At 42.8% G+C, this 27,663-nt stretch overlaps 2 protein-coding genes and 1 pseudogene across 21 annotated transcripts in view; 1 reads left to right on the forward strand and 2 right to left on the reverse strand.

Moving 5' to 3' along the window:
- Positions 1-141: 141 nt before the first annotated feature.
- On the forward strand, positions 142-1,368 carry coa5 (cytochrome C oxidase assembly factor 5). The gene is made up of 3 exons (XM_021597926.3): positions 142-385; positions 708-791; positions 897-1,368. Exons 1-3 carry the CDS (start codon positions 284-286, stop codon positions 936-938), a joined length of 228 nt encoding a protein of 75 aa, XP_021453601.1. The 5' UTR covers positions 142-283; the 3' UTR covers positions 939-1,368.
- Positions 1,369-7,286: 5,918 nt separating this feature from the next.
- LOC110504707 (uncharacterized) lies at positions 7,287-8,422 on the reverse strand (annotated as a pseudogene).
- A 5,264-nt stretch (positions 8,423-13,686) lies between these two features.
- Positions 13,687-27,663, reverse strand: part of LOC110504714 (inositol polyphosphate-4-phosphatase type I A) — a 54,370-nt gene continuing 40,393 nt past the window's right edge. For 4 of the 20 annotated variants that reach the window (XM_036975101.2, XM_036975103.2, XM_036975102.2 and 1 more), the window contains 15 exons: positions 25,533-25,637; positions 24,643-24,751; positions 24,157-24,174; positions 23,685-23,871; positions 23,026-23,331; positions 19,506-19,656; positions 19,088-19,228; positions 18,940-18,978; positions 18,683-18,855; positions 18,315-18,438; positions 17,290-17,557; positions 16,514-16,611; positions 16,291-16,403; positions 15,971-16,125; positions 13,687-15,382 (listed from right to left, as the gene is read on the reverse strand). In XM_036975101.2, the coding sequence (XP_036830996.2) occupies positions 15,250-15,382; positions 15,971-16,125; positions 16,291-16,403; positions 16,514-16,611; positions 17,290-17,557; positions 18,315-18,438; positions 18,683-18,855; positions 18,940-18,978; positions 19,088-19,228; positions 19,506-19,656; positions 23,026-23,331; positions 23,685-23,871; positions 24,157-24,174; positions 24,643-24,751; positions 25,533-25,637 (2,120 nt within the window). In that variant the 3' untranslated portion in view covers positions 13,687-15,249. Of the gene's footprint in view, positions 15,383-15,970; positions 16,126-16,290; positions 16,404-16,513; positions 16,612-17,289; positions 17,558-18,314; positions 18,439-18,682; positions 18,856-18,939; positions 18,979-19,087; positions 19,229-19,505; positions 21,527-23,025; positions 23,332-23,684; positions 23,872-24,156; positions 24,175-24,642; positions 24,752-25,532; positions 25,638-27,663 lie in introns of those variants that run through there. The other 16 variants (XM_090230332.1, XM_090230333.1, XM_090230334.1 and 13 more) reach the window with 9 other exon arrangements.

Raw genomic sequence — 27,663 nt, forward strand, 5'->3', positions numbered from 1 at the left:
GGAATCATCCTTGCCATCGTTTTCCTTTTGATGTTCTGCTGAGAGATAAGCTTTGAGTGGCACCTAGCGGTATACTTGAAAAAGTACATGTTAAAAATCTCCTAATTTCGCTGAAACTACAAACACTCCCAGCATGCATGTAGTTCAATTTTTGTATTCCCAGGATACTTTGCGAATCAAATATGGTGGCTTGCATTACAACGTTCATGTAACATACTGTAGTTAAATATACTCTTCAAATCTAAATTTATTGCGTAATTGTCTTAAATGTAAGTGCAGCACAATGCCTAAATTCTACGAGGACAAAGAGGAGGATGGCAGGGCCTGCTCGGGAATCAGGGAGGACTTCAGGGCATGTCTCCTTCAACACGACTGCGTTGTAAAGGTAACGTAATGGAAAATATGATATTCCCTTTCATCTGAGGTTATGGTTTACTAGCTAATATTATGCTTTACAGTTTTACTTGTATAACATCCCTTATTTCAAAGCGTAGGACTACCTTAAAATTGTAAATTGTGGCTTGTTGGTTGGTTGAGCCACACTTCTATTATAAAAAGAAAAGTGCAGCGCTTTCTACACCGGGTCATTCTGGATATTGATGCATGTGTTGTGTGGTCAACGTAAACGGTGAGAATGATCAATAACATCAAAACACTAGTCTTGGTACAAACGTGTTTGACTAACTCCATGTTGTCCATTCCTGCAGGAGGGGAAGATGCCCAGTCAGTGTCTGAAGGAGGGCCACTGTAAAGCACTGCAGACCTCCTTCTTCGAGTGCAAGAGGTCCATGGTGAGATCACGGGTCATCACTGACATCAATGGCATTCATTCAACACTTGGAATATCCTTATGTATGGAACTGACTTGTTTCTGATCTTTCCCTCTATTTTTACAGTTAGATAACCGGTCCAGATTCAGGGGAAGGAAAGGCTACTGATGGACCAAAGTTGAAAATCTCTGCAACACGCAGCACTGAAATGATTAATTGTGAATAGTAGCAAAACTAACTTAAAGCGGTCCAAATGGGTGTTGTATTTTATTATGCTGACTTCACTTGAGCACTTGATTTGAAGTGGTTCTGTAGAGAAAATATATGCTCTTCAAATAGGTATGTTGGACTTATTACCTCCTGAAGTGATGAGTGAGTCTGTGAATAGGCCTACCACAATTCAAAGCATAGACACTTGTAAGTGTGTGGAAGAATGCTGGGCTGCTCTTCTGTTTCCATGTTTTGAAATGAGCGAACTTCAAGGAACTCTAAAGCAGGACTGTCGGCTCTCCCCTTGGCTGTTCTGATGATTGACAGACTGCTAAATTGGGCCTCTGTTTTTGAACAACTGTGTGTAATAAATGTGTCATTGAACAGATGAAGTGTTTGCGAATGTGCTTAGTGTGTCATTATGGAGTCTTCAATGCACATAACTGCTGGTTTAAATTACATTAGATTTATTTAATTCCAGTTTTATTTTTACTGACAATACAGTAAAATTACACGGTATCATTCATACAGACCTGAGTTAACAGCAATATTAATAGAAATGGGGACATACAACTATTACATAAGAAATTATATGAAATCTATTTAAACTCCTTCACGAATGTCGGTAAAATGGTCGTTCAGATTTCTATGTACACTAATACAAAAAATGTACTCATTTAGCATACTCTCTTATCTAGAGCGACAACGCATTTAGGGTTAATCAATCAAATGTATTTATAAAGCCCTTCTTACATCAGCTGATGTCAAAAAGTGCTGTACAGAAACTCAGCCTAAAACCCCAAACAGCAAGCAATGCAGGTGTAGAAGCACGGTGACTAGGAAAAACGCCCTAGAAAGGCCAAAACCTAGGAAGAAACCTAGAGAGGAACCCGGTTATGAGGGGTGGACAGTCCTCTTCTGGCTATGCCGGGTGGAGATTATAACAGAACATGGCCAATATGTTCAAATGTTCATAGATGACCAGCAGGGTCAAATAATAATAATCACAGTGGTTGTAGTGGGTACAACAGGTCAGCACCTCAGGAGTAAATACCAGTTGGCTTTTCATAGCCGATCATTCAGAGTATTTCTACCGCTCCTGTCTCTTGAGAGTTTAAAACAGCAGGTCTGGGACAGGTAGCACGTCCGGTGAACAGGTCAGAGTTCCATAGCCGCAGGCAGAACAGTTGGAACTGGAGCAGCAGCACGACCAGGTGGACTGGGGACAGCAAGGAGTCATCATGCCAGGCAGTCCTGAGGCATGGTCCTCTGAGAGAAAAAGAGAGAATTAGAGAGAGCATACTTAAATTCACACAAGACACCGGATAAGACAGGAGAAATACTCCAGATATAACAAACTGATCCTAGCTCCCCGACACACAAACTACTGCAGCATAAATACTGGAGGCTGAGACAGTAGGGTTCGGGAGAAACTGTGCCCCTGTCCGACGATACCCCCGGACAGGGCCAACCAGGCAGGATATAACCCCACCCACTTTGCCAAAGCACAGCCCCCACACCACTAGAGGGATATCTTCAACCAACAACTTACTATCCTGAGACAAGGCCGAGTATAGCCCACGAAGATCTCCCCCACGGCATGAACCCAACCCGGACAGGAACATCACGTCAGTGACTCAACCCGCTCAAGTGACGCACCCCTCCTAGGTACGGCATGGAAGAGCACCAGTAAGCCAGTGACTCAGCCCCTGTAATAGGGTTAGAGGCAGAGAATCCCAGTGGAGAGAGGGGAACCGGCCAGGCAGAGACGGCAAGGGCGGTTCGTTGCTCCAGAGCCTTTCTGTTCACCTTCACACTCCTGGGCCAGACTACATTCAATCATAGGACCTACTGAAGGGATGAGTGTTCAATAAAGACTTAAAGGTCGAGACCGAGTCTGCGTCTCTCACATGGATAGGTAGAACATTCAAAAGAAATGGAGAAAGCAAGTATTGGTATTTATTAGGATCCCACTAGACACTGCAAAAGCATCAGCCACTCTTCCTGGGGTCCACATGAAACATGACATCATACATATTGACTAACATTATTAGTCAAGGACTGAAATACATCCATTTGAAACGTCACAGCCTACATATCAGTACATACACACAATATCTAGGTCTAATACATAATACAGTGCAAATGACAATATATATAAAATGGCTGTGTCTCTTCACAGTCCCCTTCGTGCAGTAAGGTGATCTTTTATCTTTTTTAAGACTGGTTTTATTGCTAGCTTGAGTTACCTGGGGTGGCAGAGATTTCCATGTATTGATAGCTCTATTTAATACTGTGTGTTTCCCAGTATGGTACCTTCAACACATCAATACCTCACACGAAGACCAATAATGATGCAGTCAATCTCTCCTCAACTTTGAGCCAGGAAAGACAGACATGCACGTACATCAAAGTGCGAAACGTGCTGCTTTGTTCTGGACCAACTGCAATTTACCTACAGTGGGGCAAAAAATAATTTAGTCAGCCACCAATTGTGCAAGTTCTCCCACTTAAAAAGATGAGAGAGGCCTGTAATTTTCATCATAGGTACACTTCAACTATGAAAAAAATAGGATTTTTAATGAATTTATTTGCAAATTATGGTGGAAAATAAGTATTTGGTCAATAACAAAAGTTTATCTCAATACTTTGTTATATACCCTTTGTTGGCAATGACAGTGGTCAAACGTTTTCTGTAAGTCTTCACAAGGTTTTCACACACTGTTGCTGGTATTTTGGCCCATTCCTCCATGCAGATCTCCTCTAGAGCAGTGATGTTTTGGGGCTGTTGCTGGGCAACACGGACTTTCAACTCCCTCCAAAGATTTTCTATGGGCATGAGATCTGGAGACTGGCTAGGCCACTCCAGGACATTGAAATGCTTCTTACGAAGCCACTCCTTCATTGCCCGGGCGGTGTGTTTGGGATCATTGTCATGCTGAAAGACCCAGCCATGTTTCATCTTCAATGCCCTTGCTGATGGAAGGAGGTTTTCACTCAAAATCTCACGATACATGGCCCCATTCATTCTTTCCTTTACACGGATCAGTCGTCCTGGTCCCTTTGCAGAAAATCAGCCCCAAAGCATGATGTTTCCACCCCCATGCTTCACAGTAGGTATGGTGTTCTTTGGATGCAACTCAGCATTCTTTGTCCTCCAAACACGACGAGTTGAGTTTTTACCAAAAAGTTATATTTTGGTTTCATCTGACCATATGACATTCTCCCAATCTTCTTCTGGATCATCCAAATGCTCTCTAGCAAACTTCAGATGGGCCTGGACATGTACTGGCTTAAGCAGGGGGACACGTCTGGCACTGCAGGATTTGAGTCCCTGGCGGCGTAGTGTGTTACTGATGGTAGGCTTTGTTACTTTGGTCCAAGCTCTCTGCAGGTCATTCACTAGGTCCCCCCGTGTGGTTCTGGGATTTTTGCTCACCGTTCTTGTGATCATTTTGACCCCACGGGGTGAGATCTTGTGTGGAGCCCTAGATCGAGGGAGATTATCAGTGGTCTTGTATGTCTTCCATTTCATAATAATTGCTTCCACAGTTGATTTCTTCAAACCAAGCTGCTTACCTATTGCAGATTCAGTCTTCCCAGCCTGGTGCAGGTCTACAATTTTGTTTCTGGTGTCCTTTGACAGCTCTTTGGTCTTGGCCATAGTGGAGTTTGGAGTGTGACTGTTTGAGGTTGTGGACAGGTGTCTTTTATACTGATAACAAGTTCAAACAGGTGCCATTAATAATACAGGTAACGAGTGTAGGACAGAGGAGCCTCTTAAAGAAGAAGTTACATGTCTGTGAGAGCCAGAAATCTTGCTTGTTTGTAGGTGACCAAATATTATTTTCCACCATAATTTGCAAATAAATTCATAAAAAATATGTGATATGTGATTTTCTGGATTTTTTTTCTCATTTTGTCTGTCATAGTTGAAGTGTACCTTTGATGACAATTACAGGTCTCTCTCTTCTTTTTAAGTGGGAGAACTTGCACAATTGGTGGTTGACTAAATACTTTTTTGCCCCACTGTATGTCGCACATGACCAGACAGCTGGACAGAAGTCCAGGTGTGACAAAACTAGGGCCTGTGGGATCTGTCTGGTTGACTGAGATGTCAAGAAGGCAGAGCAACGCCCTATCATGGTCAGACCTCTTCCCGTTTTAGCAACCAATGAGTCTATATGTTTTGACCTTGAAAGCTTGCTATTTGTATTCTTATTTATTAGGGATCTACTCTTCCTGGGGTCCAAACATACACTATCTAGGGTTACACCCAGCAGTTTAGTCTCCTCACCTTGCTCAATAGCCACTTTATTCAATAATAGGTCTAAACCAGGTTTAGGGTTGAGCGAGTGATTTGTCCCAAAAATGATGCTTTTAGTTTGAGATATTTATCACCAGCCTATTGCTAGTTACCCATTCTAAAACTGACTAGAGCTCTATGTTAAGTCTCATTTATTTATTTTACTGTTGCAGCCGACGTGTATACTGTTGAGTCGTCAGCGTACATAGATACACAGGCTTTATTCAAGGTCAGTGGAAGGACATTTGTACAAACAGGAAACAATAATGACCCAAGCCGGCTGCCCTGCAGTACACCACACTCAACTGAATTTGTATGAGCGACGCTTCCATTAACGGAAACTCTTTGTGTTCTATTAGATAGGTAACTCTCAATCCATAATAAGGAAGAGGATGCAAATCCATAATACCTAAGTTTTTTCAGCAATAGGTTATGATCAATGACATCAAAAGCTGCACTGAAGTCAAACAAAACAGCTCTCACAATCTTCTTACTATCAGTATCTTTCAGCCAATCATCAGTCATTTGTGTCAGTGCTGAGCATATTGAGTGCCCTTCCCTATAAGCATGCTGAAAGTCTGTTGTTAATTTGTTTTCTGTGAAATGTTTTTTTATTTGATCAAACACCATTTTCTCCCTAAAGTTTGCTAAGCACTTGTAACAGGCTGATTGGTTGGCTGTTTGAACCATTAAAGGGTGCTTTGCTATTCTTGGCTAGTGGAATGACCTTTGACTCCCTCCATGTCTGAGGGCACACCGTCTTCTAGGCTTAAATTGAAGATGTGGGAAACAGGAGTCACAATGTATTCTGCTACCAACCTCAGCAATTTATCATCCCGGTTGTCGGTACCAGGAGGTTTGTCCTTGTCTATAGATAGCAACAATTGTTTCACCTCTTCCACACCCACGTTGTGGAACTCAAAACTACACTACTTGTCTTTCATTATTTGGTCTATTATGGATAAATATGAAGGCTAAGCATTTGTTGTTTGCATGTCTTACTCACCTCAAGTGGATGGCAATATCAAAGGGTTTTGTTATGAACAAGCTATCTGTCTCAATGAGATGGAGCCGAGATGGAGCCAAGATGGAGCCAAGATGGAGCCGAGATGGAGCCGAGATGGAGCCAAGTTTGCTTTTTTTCCTAGAAATTTACTACAGAGCTTTTTTACTATTATTCTTTATATCATTTATGTTTGTGCTATAGTGTAGTTTCTTCTTTTTGTTTAGTTTAGTTACTGAATTTCTCAATTTACTGTATGTTTACCAGTCTGCTGTATTGTCAGACGTGTTTTCTATTCCCTTTGCCTCATCCCTCTCAGCCATGCAGTTTTTCAATTCATCATCCATTTGGAAGATCTAACAGTCAGTTTCTTCATCCGCGCATGTCTATCAGTAACCAGAAGAAGCAGTTTCATAAATGCTTAGTTTAGCGTCCGGATGTTTCTCAATACACACATCAGACCAACAAATATTTTTCATATCTTCGACATGGAAATCATTGCAAAACCTCTTGCATGATCGTTTATGCTAAAGGGCACTTCGACATCGACAGATTTTACCCAGGTTTGTATTGAGCAGTCATACACTGTGTGGCCCTATTTCATGAACCCACACATTGTCTGTCCAAGATCAAATACAAAGACATGAAAATATGTTCCTTCTTAAAGTGATGGTAGAGAGGTTTTGTAAAAAAAAAACGTTTTCCTGCAATTCGTATGATATGTTACGAATTCCAATTCGTACAAAATGTTACGAATTTGTAAGTGCTTAATGTCCTCTTCAATCTCTTTAACCAGTTGAGTCTCTGTTCTCTAATCACCTGTGTAAGTGGGGGCCACTGTTGTAATGTTTCTGTTAAGGAGGGATTATGGTGTGTGCTTAAGTAATGGTCTTGGGGTGATTGGGTGAGGTTAGAGTTGTCACTGTTCCCTGGTTACGGTCCCATAGAGTGGTCATGATCATCAAACAGCTGTTAGTTTAGTTCTACAGTTTAGTGGTTAGCTCATCAGCTGCTCAAACCTCTCCATGTTCACCTTCCTCATGACAAAGGCCTTGTGAGTCTTCTTCAGCATGCCCAGTGTGTTCAGGAGCACCATGTGGTCGCTCTCAGTGACGAAGGCGTCATCAATTGCCGCCGCCATAGCGTAGGAGTCACATGACACAAGTCCCATACTGTCAACCATCTGCGCCTGGGAGCGCTCGCTGTAGGACTCCTCCATAGTGTTACGGAAGATCCGGGCTATGAAGCAAGCCTTCTCTGACTCCTGAGCCAGCCAGCCATCACACCAAGACTGTAGAGTGGAACCAGAACACAAAAATATCAATCACAATGTAGAAGGTATTGGTTGTATTTTATCATTTATTCAGGACGATGTAAGCTGCTTCCGTGATGGCGGTCGAAGTTGTACTCTGCACACACTGTGGTGTTTCCTCATTAAAGCCTATGGCAATCCACCCATTAATCTATATATTTACCATTAATTTACCAGATAAGCTGACCTGAAGCAAATAAATCATAGCCCTTACACTCTGTGTTGTCTCCCATGATGTAGAGGCCTTTGAGTTGGCTGGGAAGGGAGGGTTCCAGGTTGGTGAGGGGAGCCGTGGCCACCAGAGATCTCTCGCTCACGTTTGGGTCCAGAATATCCGGGCCATGGAAGTGTCCCGCACTGACCACATTCCCAAGGATGAGCTTGGCAGCACCTCAGAATACGGGGATCTACAACACGGAACACAGAGTAGTCAGAACCCCGCAAATTAGAACATTATAGTATTTCCTCTACGCTTTCACTTCATATGAATTCAATCTTAGAGCCCGGGCCTGTGTCAGTGGGCAAAAACAAGTCTGGGTGCCAATCGGTTTCTTATAGCGAGTACTTTGTTGTTGTCATGGCAACGTTTGGTGTAAACTCCAGCCTCTCTCTACAGTTCTGCTTTGCTCACTCTGCTACGTCTGTAAACAGATTCAATAGAACAGCATGTCAAATCAGTTATCTCTTTCCAGAGCTCCAATTGAATAGAACTCCACTGGCATGTGTCTGAGACGGAGACAACAACAGTGTATTGTCAGAGAGGTCAACAGACACTACATAGCATCCTTCCACAACATGTGATCTCTTACCGTTAAATGCATATTCTATGCACCATGTGATGATGTAAGCACATTCCTTTGGGTGTTTGTTTACAGAGAAAAAGCTGCCTTGACAATTCTATCTAAATAAACCATATGAATCTCATTGCCAGGGTCTTACATCATCTACCTTTTAACAATAAAATAACTGAACACAACAACACTATACAATGCCTTCTGAAAAGTACTTAGACCCCTTGACTTTTTCCACAGTTTGTTACGTTACAGCCTTATTCTAAAATGTATTAAATTGTTTATTAAATTGTAATTTTTTCTCATTTATAATAAAAATAATGACAGAAATATCACAGTTACATTAGTCTTCAGACCCTTTACTCAGTAATTTGTTGAAGCACCTTTGTCAGCGATTACAGCCGCAACTCTTCTTGGATATAACGCCACAAGCTTGGCAACTCTGGATTTGGGGAGTTTCTCCCATTCTTCTCTGAAGATCCTCTCAAGCTCTGTCAGGTTGGATGGGGAGCGTTGCTGCACAGCTATTTTCAGGTCTGTCAAGAGATGTTCCATCGGGTTTAAGTCCGGGCTCTGGCTGGGCCGGTGCCTTTTGGCAAAATCCAAGTGGGCTGTCATGTGCCTCACGGGGTGAGATCTTGCGTGGAGCCCCAGATCGAGGGAGATTATCAGTGGTCTTGTATGTCTTCCATTTCCTAATAATTGCTCCCACAGTTGATTTCTTCAAACCAAGCTGCTTACCTATTGCAGATTCAGTCGTCCCAGCCTGGTGCAGGTCTACAATTTTGTTTCTGGTGTCCTTTGACAGCTCTTTGGTCTTGGCCATAGTGGAGTTTGGAGTGTGATTGTTTGAGGTTGTGGACAGGTGTCTTTTATACTGATAACAAGTTCAAACAGGTGCCATTAAACGAGTGGAGGACAGAGGAGCCTCTTAAAGAAGAAGTTACAGGTCTGTGAGAGCCAGAAATCTTGCTTGTTTGAAGGTGACCAAATACTTATTTTCCACCATAATTTGCAAATAAATTCTTTAAAAATCCTACAATGTGATTTTCTGTATTTTTTTCTCTCATTTTGTCTGTCATAGTTGAAGTGTACATATGATGAAAATTACAGGCCTCTCTCATCTTTTTAAGTGGGAGAACTTGCACAATTGGTGGCTGACTAAATACTTTTTTGCCCCACTGTACATACAGTCTACTACTCTATGTGGAGTAGCATGAGCAGCAACACCGAACACTGCCTTTCGTTCAGCAGCTAACACCTTCTCCAAACTACTCTGCGACTGCAGCGCCACTGTTGCTGCAATTTGAGGACGTTGCAATAGCGAATCTGCCCGCCGAAATATGGGTAAAACACTGCATTACAATGCATGAGCTCCTTATTTTACAGGAGTAAATCAGAGAACATTGTTTGTTTAAAACGTTGTTTGCTATGCAACAGCTGAATTAAAGCAGTTAAGCCCACTAAGAGACTGACAGGTTAAGAAGGGAAAGACAGTTCAAGGTCTTAAAGACGCCTTATCAATATAATTTAGAATGGTGTGTGTGTGTGTGTGTGTGTGTGTGTGTGTGTGTGTGTGTGTGTGTGTGTGTGTGTGTGTGCACATGTGTCCCAGGCAGACAGACAGACTATAAAGACCAGAGGTATACTTTACATATCACAGACATGCAGACAGACAGACTATAAAGACCAGAGGTATACTTTACATATCACAGACATGCAGACAGACAGACTATAAAGACCAGAGGTATACTTTACATATCACAGACGTGCAGACAGACTATAAAGACCAGAGGTATACTTTACATATCACAGACATGCAGACAGACAGACTATAAAGACCAGAGGTATACTTTACATATCACAGACATGCAGACAGACAGACTATAAAGACCAGAGGTATACTTTACATATCACAGGCATGCAGACAGACAGACTATAAAGACCAAAGGTATACTTTACATATCACAGGCATGCAGACAGACAGACTATAAAGACCAGAGGTATACTTTACATATCACAGACATGCAGACAGACAGACTATAAAGACCAGAGGTATACTTTACATATCACAGACATGCAGACAGACAGACTATAAAGACCAGAGGTATACTTTACATGTCACAGACATGCAGACAAACAGACTATAAAGACCAGAGGTATACTTTACATATCACAGACATGCAGACAGACAGACTATAAAGACCAAAGGTATACTTTACATATCACAGACATGCAGACAGACAGACTATAAAGACCAGAGGTATACTTTACATATCACAGACATGCAGACAGACAGACTATAAAGACCAGAGGTATACTTTACATATCACAGACATGCAGACAGACATACTATAAAGACCAGAGGTACAGTGCCTTGCGAAAGTATTCGGCCCCCTTGAACTTTGCGACCTTTTGCCACATTTCAGGCTTCAAACATAAAGATATAAAACTGTATTTTTTTGTGAAGAATCAACAACAAGTGGGACACAATCATGAAGTGGAACGACATTTATTGGATATTTTAAACTTTTTTAACAAATCAAAAACTGAAAAATTGGGCGTGCAAAATTATTCAGCCCCTTTACTTTCAGTGCAGCAAATTCTCTCCAGAAGTATAAATGCACCTGCACTGTGATAGTCTCAGAGGTCCGTTAAAAGCACAGAGAGCATCATGAAGAACAAGGAACACACCAGGCAGGTCCGAGATACTGTTGTGAAGAAGTTTAAAGCCGGATTTGGATACAAAAAGATTTCCCAAGCTTTAAACATCCCAAGGAGCACTGTGCAAGCGATAATATTGAAATGGAAGGAGTATCAGACCACTGCAAATCTACCAAGACCTGGCCGTCCCTCTAAACTTTCAGCTCATACAAGGAGAAGACTGATCAGAGATGCAGCCAAGAGGTCCATGATCACTCTGGATGAACTGCAGAGATCTACAGCTGAGGTGGGAGACTCTGTCCATAGGACAACAATCAGTCGTATATTGCACAAATCTGGCCTTTATGGAAGAGTGGCAAGAAGAAAGCCATTTCTTAAAGATATCCATAAAAAGTGTCGTTTAAAGTTTGCCACAAGCCACCTGGGAGACACACCAAACATGTGGAAGAAGGTGCTCTGGTCAGATGAAAACAAAATTGAACTTTTTGGCAACAATGCAAAACGTTATGTTTGGCGTAAAAGCAACACAGCTGAACACACCATCCCCACTGTCAAACATGGTGGTGGCAGCATCATGGTTTGGGCCTGCTTTTCTTCAGCAGGGACAGGGAAGATGGTTCAAATTGATGGGAAGATGGATGGAGCCAAATACAGGACCATTCTGGAAGAAAACCTGATGGAGTCTGCAAAAGACCTGAGACTGGGACGGAGATTTGTCTTCCATACAAAACATAAAGCAAAATCTACAATGGAATGGTTCAAAAATTAACATATCCAGGTGTTAGAATGGCCAAGTCAAAGTCCAGACCTGAATCCAATCGAGAATCTGTGGAAAGAACTGAAAACTGCTGTTCACAAATGCTCTCCATCCAACCTCACTGAGCTCGAGCTGTTTTGCAAGGAGGAATGGGAAAAAATGTCAGTCTCTCGATGTGCAAAACTGATAGAGACATACCCCAAGCGACTTACAGCTGTAATCGCAGAAAAAGGTGGCGCTACAAAGTATTAACTTAAGGGGGATGAATAATTTTGCACTGCCAATTTTTCAGTTTTTGATTTGTTAAAAAAGTTTGAAATATCCAATAAATGTCGTTCCACTTCATGATTGTGTCCCACTTGTTGTTGATTCTTCACAAAAAAATACAGTTTTATATCTTTATGTTTGAAGCCTGAAATGTGGCAAAAGGTCGCAAAGTTCAAGGGGGCCGAATACTTTCGCAAGGCACTGTATACTTTACATATCACAGACATGCAGACAGACAGACTATAAAGACCAGAGGTATACTTTACATATCACAGACATGCAGACAGACAGACTATAAAGACCAGAGGTATACTTTACATATCACAGACATGCAGACAGACAGACTATAAAGACCAGAGGTATACTTTACATATCACAGACATGCAGACAGACAGACTATAAAAACCAGAGGTATACTTTACATATCACAGACATGCAGACAGACAGACTATAAAGACCAGAGGTATACTTTACATATCACAGACATGCAGACAGACAGACAGACTATAAAGACCAGAGGTATACTTTACATATCACAGACATGCAGACAGACAGACAGACTATAAAGACCAGAGGTATACTTTACATATCACAGACATGCAGACAGACAGACAGACTATAAAGACCAGAGGTATACTTTACATATCACAGACATGCAGACAGACAGACTATAAAGACCAGAGGTATACTTTACATATCACAGACATGCAGACAGACAGACTATAAAGACAAGAGGTATACTTTACATATCACAGACATGCAGACAGACAGACTATAAAGACAAGAGGTATACTTTACATATCACAGACATGCAGACAGACAGACTATAAAGACCAGAGGTATACTTTACATATCACAGACATGCAGACAGACAGACTATAAAGACCAGAGGTATACTTTACATATCACAGACATGCAGACAGACAGACTATAAAGACCAGAGGTATACTTTACATATCACAGACATGCAGACAGACAGACTATAAAGACCAGAGGTATACTTTACATATCACAGACATGCAGACAGACAGACTATAAAGACCAGAGGTATACTGTACATATCACAGACATGCAGACAGACAGACTATAAAGACCAGAGGTATACTGTACATATCACAGACATGCAGACAGACAGACTATAAAGACCAGAGGTATACTTTACATATCACAGACATGCAGACAGACAGACTATAAAGACCAGAGGTATACTTTACATATCACAGACATGCAGACAGACAGACAGACTATAAAGACCAGAGGTATACTTTACATATCACAGACATGCAGACAGACAGACTATAAAGACCAGAGGTATACTGTACATATCACAGACATGCAGACAGACAGACTATAAAGACCAGAGGTATACTTTACATATCACAGACATGCAGACAGACAGACTATAAAGACCAGAGGTATACTTTACATATCACAGACATGCAGACAGACAGACTATAAAGACCAGAGGTATACTTTACATATCACAGACATGCAGACAGACAGACTATAAAGACCAGAGGTATACTTTACATATCACAGACATGCAGACAGACAGACTATAAAGACCAGAGGTATACTTTACATATCACAGAATATGGTGAAACAGTTTACTGCTCATATTTTATTTTAAGTTACAGAGTTGAGGGGGAAAGCACATTTTACAGCAAAGCCTGTACCTGTACAGATACAGATGTTTTCACCTGAAAGTGTGTGGCTCAATACACACAAAGAAAAATACATGTCAAATTAAATGGATAAAACTCGCAGCATTTTGGCAACTTTTTTCAGCAATTTTCAGTGCATCAATCAGCATCAATAATATTCAGCAAAATAAAGTTTAAAAATGTTTTCCTAAATAAAAATAAACTGTCTCTGTAATGTGCAATAAAAGCTATGGATAAACATGGAAACAGAAGCTAGTGAGGGGTTCACAGTACAATTTAACGCATAACGCTGTGCATTTTAAACAGACTTCTTTCTATGCACTGTACCAGTCCATTATATCCAAACGTACAATAATAATGTAAGGCTTTTCTATCTAACGGTTGTACAAATAAAGCCGTGTTTTGTTGCTCCTGTGGTGGTCCAGTCCGTCAGGCGCCCTCTGCAGCGTCAGAGTGAGTTAGCTTCTATCAGTGTTGTAGTATTCCTCTGGGGTTCTTAAAAGAGATGAAACTCGCAGAGAAAAGCTGCCCACATAATATTTCTTATAACACTGGTCCTTACTCTAAGCTAATATGTTATAGTTTGACTGAGTCTATAGTTTGATTTAAAGTTAATATGCCTACCACCTGGGTCATGGATCTTAACATTACTTTATGAACAGACAGGGGTTGGGGGGAGTGCAAGATTTGGACACTATGTTATTTTTCAGTTGAATACAATCTACAAGCATGTGATCATATATTTTAATTGAGTTGTTTTTGGATGAATTTGGTTGTGTGTGAACCCCATCCATGCTTGCATCTAATATAGTGGAGCATTGTACCATGCACTCAATGACAAGATATAAAACATAAAATAAACATGCAGTGGCCAAGGGACAGATGAACCCTGTCACTGCAACTGTTTGACTCAGTAGAAAAACCAAAACACAGCATAGTGGCGCTCCATTTTGCACTAACCCTGTCCAGTAGCTGCATTATCAAATACGCTTGGGATGGGTCTTCATACATCACAGATACAAGTGTCGACATCTAATCCTTGTGTATAATCATGAGCAAATAACACACTGATGCTCTGTACACAAAGGTTTTGTTCTCTTTAAATTGACTTTAAATGTTCCATGAGAGACAGTGGTAAGAACCCAGGCCACATGATAAGAGCTCTAATACAACTAAAACAACTGCAGCTCTAGAACTAAAGTTTTTTTTACATCAATACAATCTGTGACAATGTATTGCAAAAGCTGTTTTTAAGTTGTTGTTGTTGTTGTTGTTGTTGTTGTGTGCGTGTAGTGGTTCTCATGCCATAACGCAGAGATACTAATCGCAAAGGAGAGGGAAGCGCTATCAATCTACCACAGATAACATCAACAGTGAGTCAGCACTATAGAAAGGGATCGGTTGCTTTCATGAAGTTATTTTGTTTTTATGTTGTTGTTGACGTTGACATTGTCTAGTCTCTGTCCCCTTCTATTGGCTACTTCGAGAGATGGGCAGCTGTCCAATCAGGTATCTACTTTCCCATAGGTGCCCTCAGGGGGGCGGTACTGTTTGGGAAAGGCCTTCAGCTGGAGGGAGTTGAAGGCGTATTTACGACATCCTACATTCTTCATGGTGTTCTCTCGTCTGCAGCCCTCACTGTCGGAAGGAGGAGAGGAGAGGAAAGAGAATGAGAGGGGGGAGGGGAGGGGAGGGTAGAATAGGGAGGGGAGCAGAGAGGAGAGAAGGAGAGAGGGAGAGGAGAGAAAAGGAGAGGAGAGAGACGGAAAGGAGGGTAGAGGGGATGAGAGGGGAAGGAGAGGAAAGAGAATGAGAGGGGAGGGGAGGGTAGAATAGGGAGGGGAGCAGAGAGGAGAGAAGGAGAGAGGGAGAGGAGAGAAAAGGAGAGGAGAGAGAGACGAAAAGGAGGGTAGAATAGGGAGGGGAGCAGAGAGGAGAGAAGGAGAGAGGGAGAGGAGAGAAAAGGAGAGGAGAGAGAGACGGAAAGGAGGGTAGAGCGGATGAGAGGGGAAGGAGAGGAAAGAGAATGAGAGGGGGGAGGGGGGGGGGAAGAGGCCAGGAGAGAGAAGGATAGGGGGAGGGTTTAAAAGATAAATTGGAGGTGGAGTTATATTATATAAAGTTATTATAAACATGGACAGAATTCTTTATTTTCTTCTAATTCTACATGGTAGACGTTACAATGTCTTGTCTCTTTTTGTTCAGGCAGTTGTGTGGCTGGCTCACCTGCGCATGCAGTCGAGGGCCTGGAAGAAGACCTGTGGGGCCATGGCGTGCTCCTGCTGGAGTATCAGACACTGCTCCAGGGTTAGAGACATGGCTGTACGATCCTTAGCACTCTTACAGCTGGTGAAACGCACGCCGTTCAGACGCCGACACACCTGGGAAGGGAGAGAGCGAGAGACAGGGAGAGGGAGAGAAAGAAGGGTGGGGGGGCAGAGGAGAATGGGTGAGAGTAGAGAGTCAGGCAAAGACTTCAGCTCATTCAGAGTGCTACAAAATAGGATATTGTGGAGAGAGAGAGAGAAAGGGGAGAATGTCTCTACCTCCGCTGCCTGCCACAGGATCTCTACGTTCTTGCTCTTCCTGGCACTGATGTTCTGACCGAGCAGCTTCAGCAGCTCAGGCAGGCTGGTCTGACTACGGGTACGAGGGAGGCCTGAAGAGGAGAGAGAAGAGAGGATTATTGCACTGACGTACATTTTAGGAACCCGGTTGTTGCCCACTTAATTAGGGGTTGAGGTTAAGATGAGGTTGTGTATGACTCACAGTCCTCAGGCAGGACCTCTTTGTACTGGTCGTAGTAGGAGCTGAGACGAGCCATATTCTCCATGTTAATCACCTCCTGGAGAGATGTGTCTCCAAACCTATCAATACACAGATCGACAGACAGAGAGACAGACAGACAGACAGACAGACAGACAGACAGACAGACAGACAGACAGACAGACAGACAGACAGACAGACAGACAGACATATTGTATTTTATTCACGGTATTGCTCATTAAGCAAAACTACAACACATCAGCATTTCTTTCCAAGCACGTCGTGCAACTCGTGATTATTGGAGGTAACCTTCATCAATCAAATGGTATTACCACAAATATTAGCTGGCTGCCGTTGCCATGGTAACACACATTTTGAATACTCCTCTCTTACATTGTGCTGCTGGTCCTCCCTCCATCACCTCTTCTCCCTCTCTCCATCACCTCTCGTCCCTCCCTCCATCACCTCTTCTCCCTCTCTCCATCACCTCTCGTCCCTCCCTCCCTCCATCCATCCATCGCCTCCCTCCCTCCCTCCCTCCCTCCCTCCCTCCCTCCCTCCCTCCATCACCTCTCATCCCTCCCTCCATCACCTCTCCTCCCTCCACCACCCCTCCATCACCTCTCCTCCCTCCATCCACTCTCCTCCCCCATCACCTCCATCACTTCTCCTACCTCCACCCTCCAACACCCCTCCACCCTCCATCACCCCTCCATCACCTCTCCTCCCTCCATCACCTCTCCTCATCTTTCCTCCCCTCTCCTCTCTCGTTCACTCACTTCTCTGCCAGTGTCTGCTGTTCATTGATTCCCACATTGAAGAGAACAGGCTGCACACGCAGCAGCATGCCGTTCTGGATCTCCCGCGGCAACGCATCAAACATCGGCGCTGGTAACGGAACCCTGACGTTGAAGCCGTCCCGGTTCCCGGTGATGACAGGCAGCATGTCTGGGCCGAAGACCGAGGTTGCCTGGGTGACTTTAAAGGTGACGTTCCGCAGATCCATCACGCCAACACTCATGTCCTCCAACATGGCCAGCTCATCCCCTTTAAGATTGAAGAGAACAAGTGGTCAGAGTAGGTTTTCAGTAGTCATAATTTAAGAGTAAGGGGTCAAAGTAGGTTTCAGTGGTCATAATTTAAGAGTAAGGGGTCAAAGTAGGTTTCAGTGGTCATAATTTAAGAGTAAGGGGTCAAAGTAGGTTTCAGTAGTCATAATTTAAGAGTAAGGGGTCAGAGTAGGTTTCAGTAGTCATAATTTAAGAGTAAGGGGTCAAAGTAGGTTTCAGTGGTCATAATTTAAGAGTAAGGGGTCAAAGTAGGTTTCAGTTCCTCCCCTTTAAGATTTGAAGAGAGAAAGGGGTCAGAGTAGGTTTCAGTGGTCATAATTTAAGAGTAAGGGGTCAGAGTAGGTTTCAGTGGTCATGATTTAAGAGAAAGGGGTCAGAGTAGGTTTCAGTGGTCATAATTTAAGAGAAAGGGGTCAGAGTAGATTTCAGTGGTCATAATTTAAGAGAAAGGGGTCAGAGTAGATTTCAGTGGTCATGATTTAAGAGAAAGGGGTCAGAGTAGATTTCAGTTGTCATTTAAAAAATAAAAAAGTGGGTTTCAAATCAACATAATCATGTGTGCCTGTGTGTGTGTATTTTCATTAAAGAAAACGCAAGAACGCACGCATGCACGCACGCACACACGCACACACACACACACACACACACACACACACACACACACACACACACACACACACACACACACACACACACACACACACACACACACACACACACGGGCAGGAGGTTACCATAGGTGCTAAGCAGGCCCTCATGCTGGACCAGCAGGCCGATGGTGTGGAGCTGCCTGAGGAAGCCGTCGTCACAGAGACAGTTCCTCAGCTTGATGACGAAGCCACAGATCAGAGCTGACAGCTACATAGTGGAAAACACCAATACAACTGTCAATAACCTATACAACTATAATCATCTATATAATAATCTGTCAAACATCTGTAATAACAATGTTATTGATCAATTCAATAACAATGTATATTATAGAACAGCAATTAAATCCATCTAGTTATGCTGCAGTGCAAGAGTGGTGTTGTGTGAGTGTGTACACACACATGTATGTACCTGCGCGTGTGTGTGTGTGTGTGTGTGTGTGTAAACCCACCGTCTGACAGAAGACCACATCTCTTCGGTACTGTAGCGTGAGGTTCATGGCGATGGTGGGAGCACTGTCCTGCATTAGGAGGAACACCATGGACTTCTTAGCCTTGTCACTCATCAGAGACACACACTCTGACAGGGTGGTCAGGAGAGGGTACAACGCATCACTCCATTCACCTGGTACAGACAGGAGAGAGGTTATACAGTATATATGCACAGACATTTACACACACACACACACACACACAATCTTGCTCCTACCTGGGGAGGGCTTTTCTTTTTCTATGTCTGGGCTGCTGTCTAGAGGGGAGAGAAGAGCATAGCATCAGTGTTATGACATCAGTGTTCATGTCTGCTAGTTAAAGAATGATGTTACAATATAGAACAGTCAAAGTGGCCGTGAACCTACAGTGCTTTTGTCTTTCATGGTTTGATTGACATGTGGTGCTCAGATGAGGGAATGATGACATTGATGATGATGGAGGAAGAAGAGGTGATGAAGATGACGATCCAGGGTGTATCCAGAAGGCTTCCCTGTTTCCATGGATACCTCATGGGATTCACACACATTCACTTTTATCCCCTAACCTCAACTTCTAAACCAATACACCCACCCAGCCACACATCCACCCACCCACCCATCCATCAATCATTCCCAAACACAGGTTTTTGGACATTTTTGCAAATGCATTACAAATAAAAAACTGAAATACCTTCCCTCAATCAGTTAGTTTGAAAATCAGGAGATGCAAGAATGTCTAGTTAAATAGCCTATTTCACTTCAATAGATCCATTTGACTAGTATGTGAATGTGTGTGCATGTTTACTTCTCTTAGTAATGGAGTTGGTCAGCTGCTGAGCATCCAGGAACACATCCTCACTGCTGCTGTCACTCTGCAGCCTGTCTTTGGCCAGCAGTCTTTCCACCCTCTGGATCACACAGTCCAGACTCTTATCTACATTTAACCACACCTTCTCCTGGAGGGTAGAGAGGGTGGGTCAGAGGGCCGGGTGGAGGGAGAGCGCCACAGAAAGATAGAGGGATGAAATATGAAATAAACGTTGTATATACAGCCGTGGCCAAAAGTTTTGAGAATGACACAAATATTAATTTTCACAAAGTCTGCTGCCTCAATTTGTATGATGGCAATTTGCATATACTCCAGAATGTTATGAAGAGTGATTAGATGAATTGCAATTAATTGCAAACTCCCTCTTTGCCATGCAAATAAACCAAAATTCATTTCCACTGCATTTCAGCCCTGCCACAAAAGGACCAGCTGACATCATGTCAGTTATTCTCTCGTTAACTTCTTTGGCAGTATTTGGTAGCTTGGATGAAAAACGTGCCCAAATTAAGCTGCCTGCTACTCAGCCGTAAAAGCTAGAATGTGCATATAATTAGTAAATTTGGGTAGAAAACACTCTGAAGTTTCTAAAACTGTTTGAATGATGTCTGTGAGTATAACAGAACTCATATGGCAGGCAGAAACCTGAGAAAAAAACCAACCAGGAAGTGGGAAGTCTGAGGTTTGTTTTTCAACTCAGCCCCCATTGATGATACAGGGTGATATTAGTTATGTTTCACTTCCCAAGGCTTCCACTAGATGTCAACAGTATTTACAACCTGTTTTGCGGATTTTACTCTAAAGGAGGGGCTCATAAGGGCTCTATGAGTGAGTGGTCTGGCAGAGTGCCACAGCCTCGGTCTGGCGCACTCACGTGAAAGGTAGCTACGTTCCACTTAATTTGTACAGACAAAGGAATTGTCCGGTTGGAACATTAATGAAGTGTTATGTTAAAGACATCCTAAAGATTGATTCCATACTTAGTTTGGCATGTTTCTACGGGCTGTAACGGAACTTTTTGAACTTTTCATCCGACGTTCGGCGCGACATGAACGTGCTTTTGGATTTGTTTACCAAACGCCCTAACAAAAGAAGATATTTGGACATAAATGACGGACATTATCGAACAAATCAAACATTTATGGTGGAACTGGGATTCCTGGGAGTGCATTCTGATGAAGATCATCAAAGGTAAGTGAATATTTAAAATGCTATTTCTGAGTAATGTTGACTACCCAATATGGCGGGTATCTTTTTGGCTGCTTTGTTGTCTAAAGGCTTATTGTCTAATGGCTCAGATTATTGTATGGTTTGCTTTTTTTTGAAGATTTTTATCTGACACAGCGAGAAGTTTAAGTTCCATGTATAATAGTCGTATCTTTATCAATGTTTATTATGAATATTTCTGTAAATTGATGTGGCTCTCTGCAATATCAACGCATGTTTTAGAACTACTGAATGTAACACGCCAATGTAAACTCAAATTTACATTGGTTCATTTTAAATATGAACTTAATCAAACAAAACATACATGTATTGTGTAACATGAAGTCCTGTGAGTGTCATCTGATGAAGATCATCAAAGGTTAGTGATTCATTTTATCTCTATTTCTGCTTTTTGTGACTCCTCTCTTTGGCTGTAAAAAATTGCTGTGTTTTTCTGTGGCTTGGTGGTGACCTGCTTTCGCTGTAAATCCTTTTTGAAATCAGACTGGATTAAAGAGAATTGTATCTTTAAAATGGTGTAAAATATTTGTATGCTTGAGGAATTTTAATTTTGAGATTTTTGTTGTTTTGAATTTGGCGCCCTGCACTTTCACTGGCTGTTGCGGGGGGGGGGGTTCCGCTAGTCCTAGACAGGTTAACACAGGTGTGAGTGTTGACGAGGACAGGGCTGGAGATCACTCTGTCATGCTGATTGAGTTCGAATAACAGACTGGAAGCGTCAAAAGGAGGGTGGTGCTTGGAATCATTGTTCTTCCGATGTCAACCATGGTTACCTGCAAGGAAACACGTGCCGTCATCATTGCTTTGCCCAAAAAGGCAAGAATGTTGCTGCCAGTAAGATTGCACCTAAATCGACCATTTATTGGATCATCAAGAACTTCAAGGAGAGCAGTTGAATTGTTGTGAAGAAGGCTTCAGGGTGCCCAGCAAGCGCCAAGACTGTCTCCTAAAGTTGATTCAGCTGCAGGATAAGAGCACCACCAGTACAGCTTGAATGGCAGCAGGCAGGTGTGAGTGCATCTTTTTATTTTACCTTTATCTAACTAGGCAAGTCAGTTAAGAAGAAATTCTTATTTTCTATGACGGCCTAGGAACAGTGGGTTAACTGGTCTAGGGACAGTGGGTTAACTGGTCTAGGAACAGTGGGTTAACTGGTCTAGGAACAGTGGGTTAAATGCCTGTTCAGGGGAAGAACAACAGATTTGTACCTTGTCAGTTCGGGGATTTGAACTTGCAACCTTTCGGTTACTAATCCAACGCTCTAACCACCCTACCCTGCCGCCCCGCTCTAACCACTAGGCTATCTGCACGCACAGTGAGGCAAAGACTTTTGGAGGATGGCCTGGTGTCTAGAAGCGCAGCCACTTCTCTCCAGGAAAAACATTGTCAGGGACAGACTGATATTCTGCAAAAGGTACGGGGATTGGACTGCTGAGGACTGGGGTAAAGTCATTTTCTCTGATGAATCCCCTTTCCGATTGTTTGGGACATCCGGAAAAAAGCTTGTCCGGAGAAGACAAGGTGAGTGCTACCATCAGTCCTGTGTCATGCCAACAGTAAAGCATCCTGAGACCATTCATGTGTGGGGTTGCTTCTCAGCCAAGGGAGTGGGCTCACTCACAATTTTTCCTAAGAACACAGCCATGAATAAAGAATGGTACCAACACATCCTCCGAGAGCAAGTTCTCCCACCATCCAGGAACAGTTTGGTGACGAACAATGTCTTTTCCAGCATGATGGAGCACCTTGCCATAAGGCAAAAGTGATGACTAAGTGGCTCGGGGAACAAAACATCAATATTTTGGGTCCATGGCCAGGAAACTCCCCAGACCTTAATCCCATTGAGAACTTGTGGTCAATCTTCAAGAGGCGGGTGGACAAACAAAACCCCACAAATTCTGACAAACTCCAAGCATTGATTATGCAAGAATGGGCTGCCATCAGTCAGATGTGGCCCAGAAGTTAATTGGCAGCATGCCAGGGCGGATTGCAGAGGTCTTGAAAAAGAAGTGTCAACACTACAAATATTGACTCTTTGCATCAACTTCATGTAATTGTCAATAAAAGCCTTTGACACTTATGAAATGCTTGTAATTATACTTCAGTATTCCATAGTAACATCTGACAAAAATATCTAAAGACACTGAAGAAGCAAGCTTTGTGAAAATGTATATTTGTGTCATTCTCAAAACTTCAGGCCCAGACTGTACATTCTATACAATATTGTTGTTATTCTCAATTATTGAACAGAAAATGATCATTGTCTCCTTACCCAGTCCTCCTCATGCCAGTCAGCCTGTAGGGAGGAGCGCTTGCCTCTCCCCCTCTCTCCCTCCACGTATACTGAGTGGCGAGGGGAGATGGAGCGACGCGAGGGGGAGGTGGATTGGCGTGAGGGGGAGGTAGAGGAGCGACAGGGTGAGGTAGATGAGCGACAGGGGGAGCGGGATGGAGAGGGGGTGAGGGACGATGGGGAGGGACTGCCCTTCTGGACGATGCATTCCGGCCGGGCGGCAGTAAGGGCTAGGATGGCTGAGGACAGCAGCTTAGAGTCACAGACTGTCACCAACTGACGAGTCTGGAGAAGGGGAGAGAGATGGAGGAGAGACAGGGAGAGACGAAGAGACATGGAGGAGAGACATGGAGGAGAGAGAGAGAAGAGGAGAGAGATGGATGAGAGGCAGGGAATGAAGAGAAATGGAGAGGAGAGAGATGGAGGAGAGGCAGGGAGCGAGATGGAAAAGAGACAGGGAGAGGAGGAGAAAGTGAGTGGAGGAGACAGGGAAATATACAGTATAATAGTGTGTATTAATACAGTGAAATACATTCATTGCATAGATACATGAGGGCATTTCTCAATGCTTCTTTCCCTTCTCTTCTCCCTCCCTCCTTCTCCCTCCCCTCCTCCCCCCCTCTCTCCCCCTCTCCTACCTTCTCAGAGAGGATGGCGAGGGTTCTCTCCAGAGCGTTGGCTGAGCGTTCCTTGGCAGCGCGGGACAAACGTTCGGTGTAGTAGCAAACCTGAGTCTTCAAAGTGTTGACCTGACCAATCAGCTCCTTCGCTCTCAACACGTCCCGAGGCAGGTAGGCCACCGGCTTAGAGCTAGACCCAGAACTGCTGCAAGGTGTGTGTGAGTGAGAGAGAGAGAGAGAGAGAGAGAGAGAGAGAGAGAGAGAGAGAGAGAGAGAGAGAGAGAGAGAGAGAGAGAGAGAGAGAGAGAGAGAGAGAGAGATAAAGAGAGATAAAGAGAGAGAGAGAGAGAGAGAGAGAGAGAGAGAGAGAGATAAAGAGAGATCCGGAGTGAAAAGGTGCTGACACGTGCAGATTTAAAACAATGTTATACAGAGCATAAACACATCTACCCACAATGCATGCATAAACAGACCAGGTGACAGAGCTCACCATTCCTCCTCATATGCGCTGATCAGAAAGCAAGAAAAAAAGGGCACAATTCAGTCAAAGGTTCTACATCTAAATGAATGATACCAATGACATGTGGAACTGTTGTGCCTGTAGCAGGATTTCTTGATTGGCCCCAATTGATATTATTCGGACCCCAAAATCTTCTCAGCAAAAAATAAATAAATAAATTGATAATTTTGGTTGGACATAAAAGCCTGTACAATCACCAGGGAATCATCTGAAAATGATTTAAATGACAAAATCTGTTCTCAAGTATTCCCATGCATGAATAAAGAGGCAAATGTGATCATATCCCAATGTGATCAAGGTGTAAAGTTATTCTTTCTTTGTCAAATAGTTTATCTGTTTGGGCTTTGTGTACAAATGATTTAGAACTATGTTCCGACCCCCAACCGTTAACTCAAGGAAAAATAGAGTCTGCGACTGAAAGTAATTCGGGACAGCTGGTCTATTGCCCGTACTCACTGTTTCCTAGCCTCCTCAAACTTGTGGATGAGTTTCCGGAGACCACAGTGCTTAAAGCCTTGGTAGTGGGCTGCTGGGGCCCCTATAGTTACTACGTCATAGGTCCTGTCTAGGAAAGGAGACGGAGGGAAGTGGAGGGAGAGGGGAGGGAGGGAGGAGGAGAGAGGGGAGAAAGGGAGGTGGAGGGGAAGAGAGTACTTTTAGACAGATATAAACAGAGAATTACATTGAGCCAGATGGATATAATTATGGATATAAAGGACATAGAGACTGATAGATATAACAGTTCCTCTACCATAGAGACTGATGGATATGACAGGTCCTCTACCATAGAGACTGATAGATATAACAGTTCCTCTACCATAGAGACTGATGGATATGACAGGTCCTCTACCATAGAGACTGATAGATATAACAGTTCCTCTACCATAGAGACTGATGGATATGACAGGTCCTCTACCATAGAGACTGATATATATAACAGTTCCTCTACCATAGAGACTGATGGATATGACAGGTCCCCTAACCATAGAGACTGATAGATATAACAGGCCCCCTACCATAGAGACTGATAGATATAACAGGTCCCCTACCATAGAGACTAATAGATATGACAGGTCCTCTACCATAGAGACTGATAGATATAACAGTTCCTCTACCATAGAGACTAATAGATATGACAGGTCCTCTACCATAGAGACTGATATATATAACAAGTCCCCTACCATAGAGACTAATAGATATGACAGGTCCTCTACCATAGAGACTGATAGATATAACAAGTCCCCTACCATAGAGACTGATAGATATAACAGGTCCCCTACCATAGAGACTGATAGATATAACAGGTCCTCTACCATAGAGACTGATAGATATAACAGGTCCCCTACCATAGCCAGACTCTCCTTGTACTCTCATCCTCTGGACGTGCAGGTTAGTGGGGATGAACTCCAGCTTCTTCTCTGCTTTCAGAGTGCTGGATTTAAAGGATGGACCTGGAAGAGGAGTAGGTTGGAAATGTTAAGATGATGCCGACTACTGATGTTACTGTTACTGTTACTGTTACTGATACTTCATGTATGTTACTGATACTTCCTGTATGTTACTGATACTTCCTGTATGTTACTGATAGTGTTGTACTGTACGCTATTGATAGTCTCGTCCAGCATGTTACTGAAGCGTTAGTGATAGGAAATACACAATATATACAAAAGTATGAGTCCACCCTTCAAATGAGTGGATCGGGCTGTTTCAGCCACACCCGTTGCTGACAGGTGTACAAAATCAAGCACACGCCATGCAATCGCCATAGACAAACATTGGCAATAGAATGGCCTTACTGAAGAGCTCAGTGACTTTCAACGTGGCACCTTTCATAGGATGCCACCTTTCCAACAAGTCAGTTCATCAAGTTTCTGCCCTGCTAGAGCTGCCCCGGGCAACTGTAAGTTATGTTGTTGTGAAGTGGAAACATCTAGAAGCAACAACCGTTCAGCTGTGAAGTGGTAGGCCACACAAGCTCTTAGAACGGGACTGCCGAGTGCTGAAGCGTGTAGCGGGTAAAAATAATCTGTCCTCGGTTGCAACACTCACTACCGAGTTCCAAACTGCCTCTGGGAGCAACGTCAGCACAATAACTGTTCGTCGGGAGCTTCATGAAATTGGTTTCCATGACCGAGCAGCCTCACACAAGCCTAAGATTACTATGCGCAATGCCTAGCATCAGCTGGAGTGGCGTAAAGCTCGGTGCCATTGGACTCTGGAACACTCTGCCCCAATGTACAGTGCCAACTGTAAAGTTTGGTGGAGGAGGAATAATGGTCTGGCGCTGTTTTTCATGGTTCGCTCCAGGCCCTTTAGTTCCAGTGAAGGGAAATCTTAACGCTACAGCATACAATAATATTCTAGACAATTCTGTGTTATGGCAGCAAAGGGGAGTCCAACTCCATATTAATGCCCAGGATTTTGGAATGAGATGTTCGACAAGCAGGTCTCCACATACTTTTGGTCATGTACTGTATGGGGCGGCAGGGTAGCCTAGTGGTTAGAGCGTTGGACTAGTAACCGGAAGGTTGCAAGTTCAAATCCCTGAGCTGACAAGGTACAAATCTGTCGTTCTGCCCCTAGGCTTTCATTGAAAATAAGAATTTGTTCTTAACTGACTTGCCTAGTTAAATAAAGATTAAATTAAAAATGTTGTAATGGAGAAGGTTTCTGATATTCAGTACCAGCCAAAAGTATCGACACACCTACTCATTCAAGGGTTTTTATTTGTTTGTACTATTTTCTACATTGTATAATAATAGTGAAGACATCAAAACTATGAAATAACACATATGGAATCATCTAGTAACCAAAAAAGTGTTAAACAAATCAAAACATATTTTATACTTTAGATTCTTCAAAGTATCCACCCTTCGCCTTTATGACAGCTTTGCACACTCTTGGCATTCTCTCAACCAGCTTCATAAGGTGGAATGCATTTCAATTAACAGGTGTACCTTGTTAAAAGTTCATTTGTGGAATTCCTTTCCTTCTTAATGCATTTGAGCCAATCAGTTGTGTTGTGACAAGGTAGGGGTGGTATACAGAAGATAGCCCTATTTCGTAAAAGAGAATGCCAAGAGTATGTAAAGCTGTCATCAAGGCAAAGGGTGGCTACTTTGAAGAATCTCAAATATAAAATATATTTTGATTTGTCGAACACTTTTTTACATGATTCCATGTGTTATTTCATAGTTTTGATGTCATCACTACAATTCTGCAATGTAGGAAATAGTAAAAAAATGAGTAGGTGTGTCCAAACTTTTGACTGGTACTGTACGCTAGTAGTATGTTATAGCATATCATTGCATAGCCCTATAAATAGTGCACCATATTCATGGTATTTATTTAAACGTTGACATTTACAGTATATAACGTAAAATGTTTTGTAAAATACTATGAATTTGGCGTACGATTCATACGACTAATCATTGTGTTGTTGTTAACACTCGTTACTAACAACACTAATATTAGTAA

The sequence above is a fragment of the Oncorhynchus mykiss genome, chromosome 3 (assembly GCF_057628025.1).
Source record: "Oncorhynchus mykiss isolate SJ-2025 chromosome 3, ASM5762802v1, whole genome shotgun sequence".
NCBI classification, from domain to species: domain Eukaryota; kingdom Metazoa; phylum Chordata; class Actinopteri; order Salmoniformes; family Salmonidae; genus Oncorhynchus; species Oncorhynchus mykiss.

Excerpts from the sequence above, each read along its gene's own strand:
- coa5 (XM_021597926.3), top strand. The coding sequence starts at position 284 with ATGCCTAAATTCTACGAGGACAAAGAGGAGGATGGCAGGGCCTGCTCG. Across the intron at positions 386-707 it reads AACACGACTGCGTTGTAAAG|GAGGGGAAGATGCCCAGTCA; the intron begins GTAACGTAATGG and ends CCATTCCTGCAG. Across the intron at positions 792-896 it reads TCGAGTGCAAGAGGTCCATG|TTAGATAACCGGTCCAGATT; the intron begins GTGAGATCACGG and ends CTATTTTTACAG.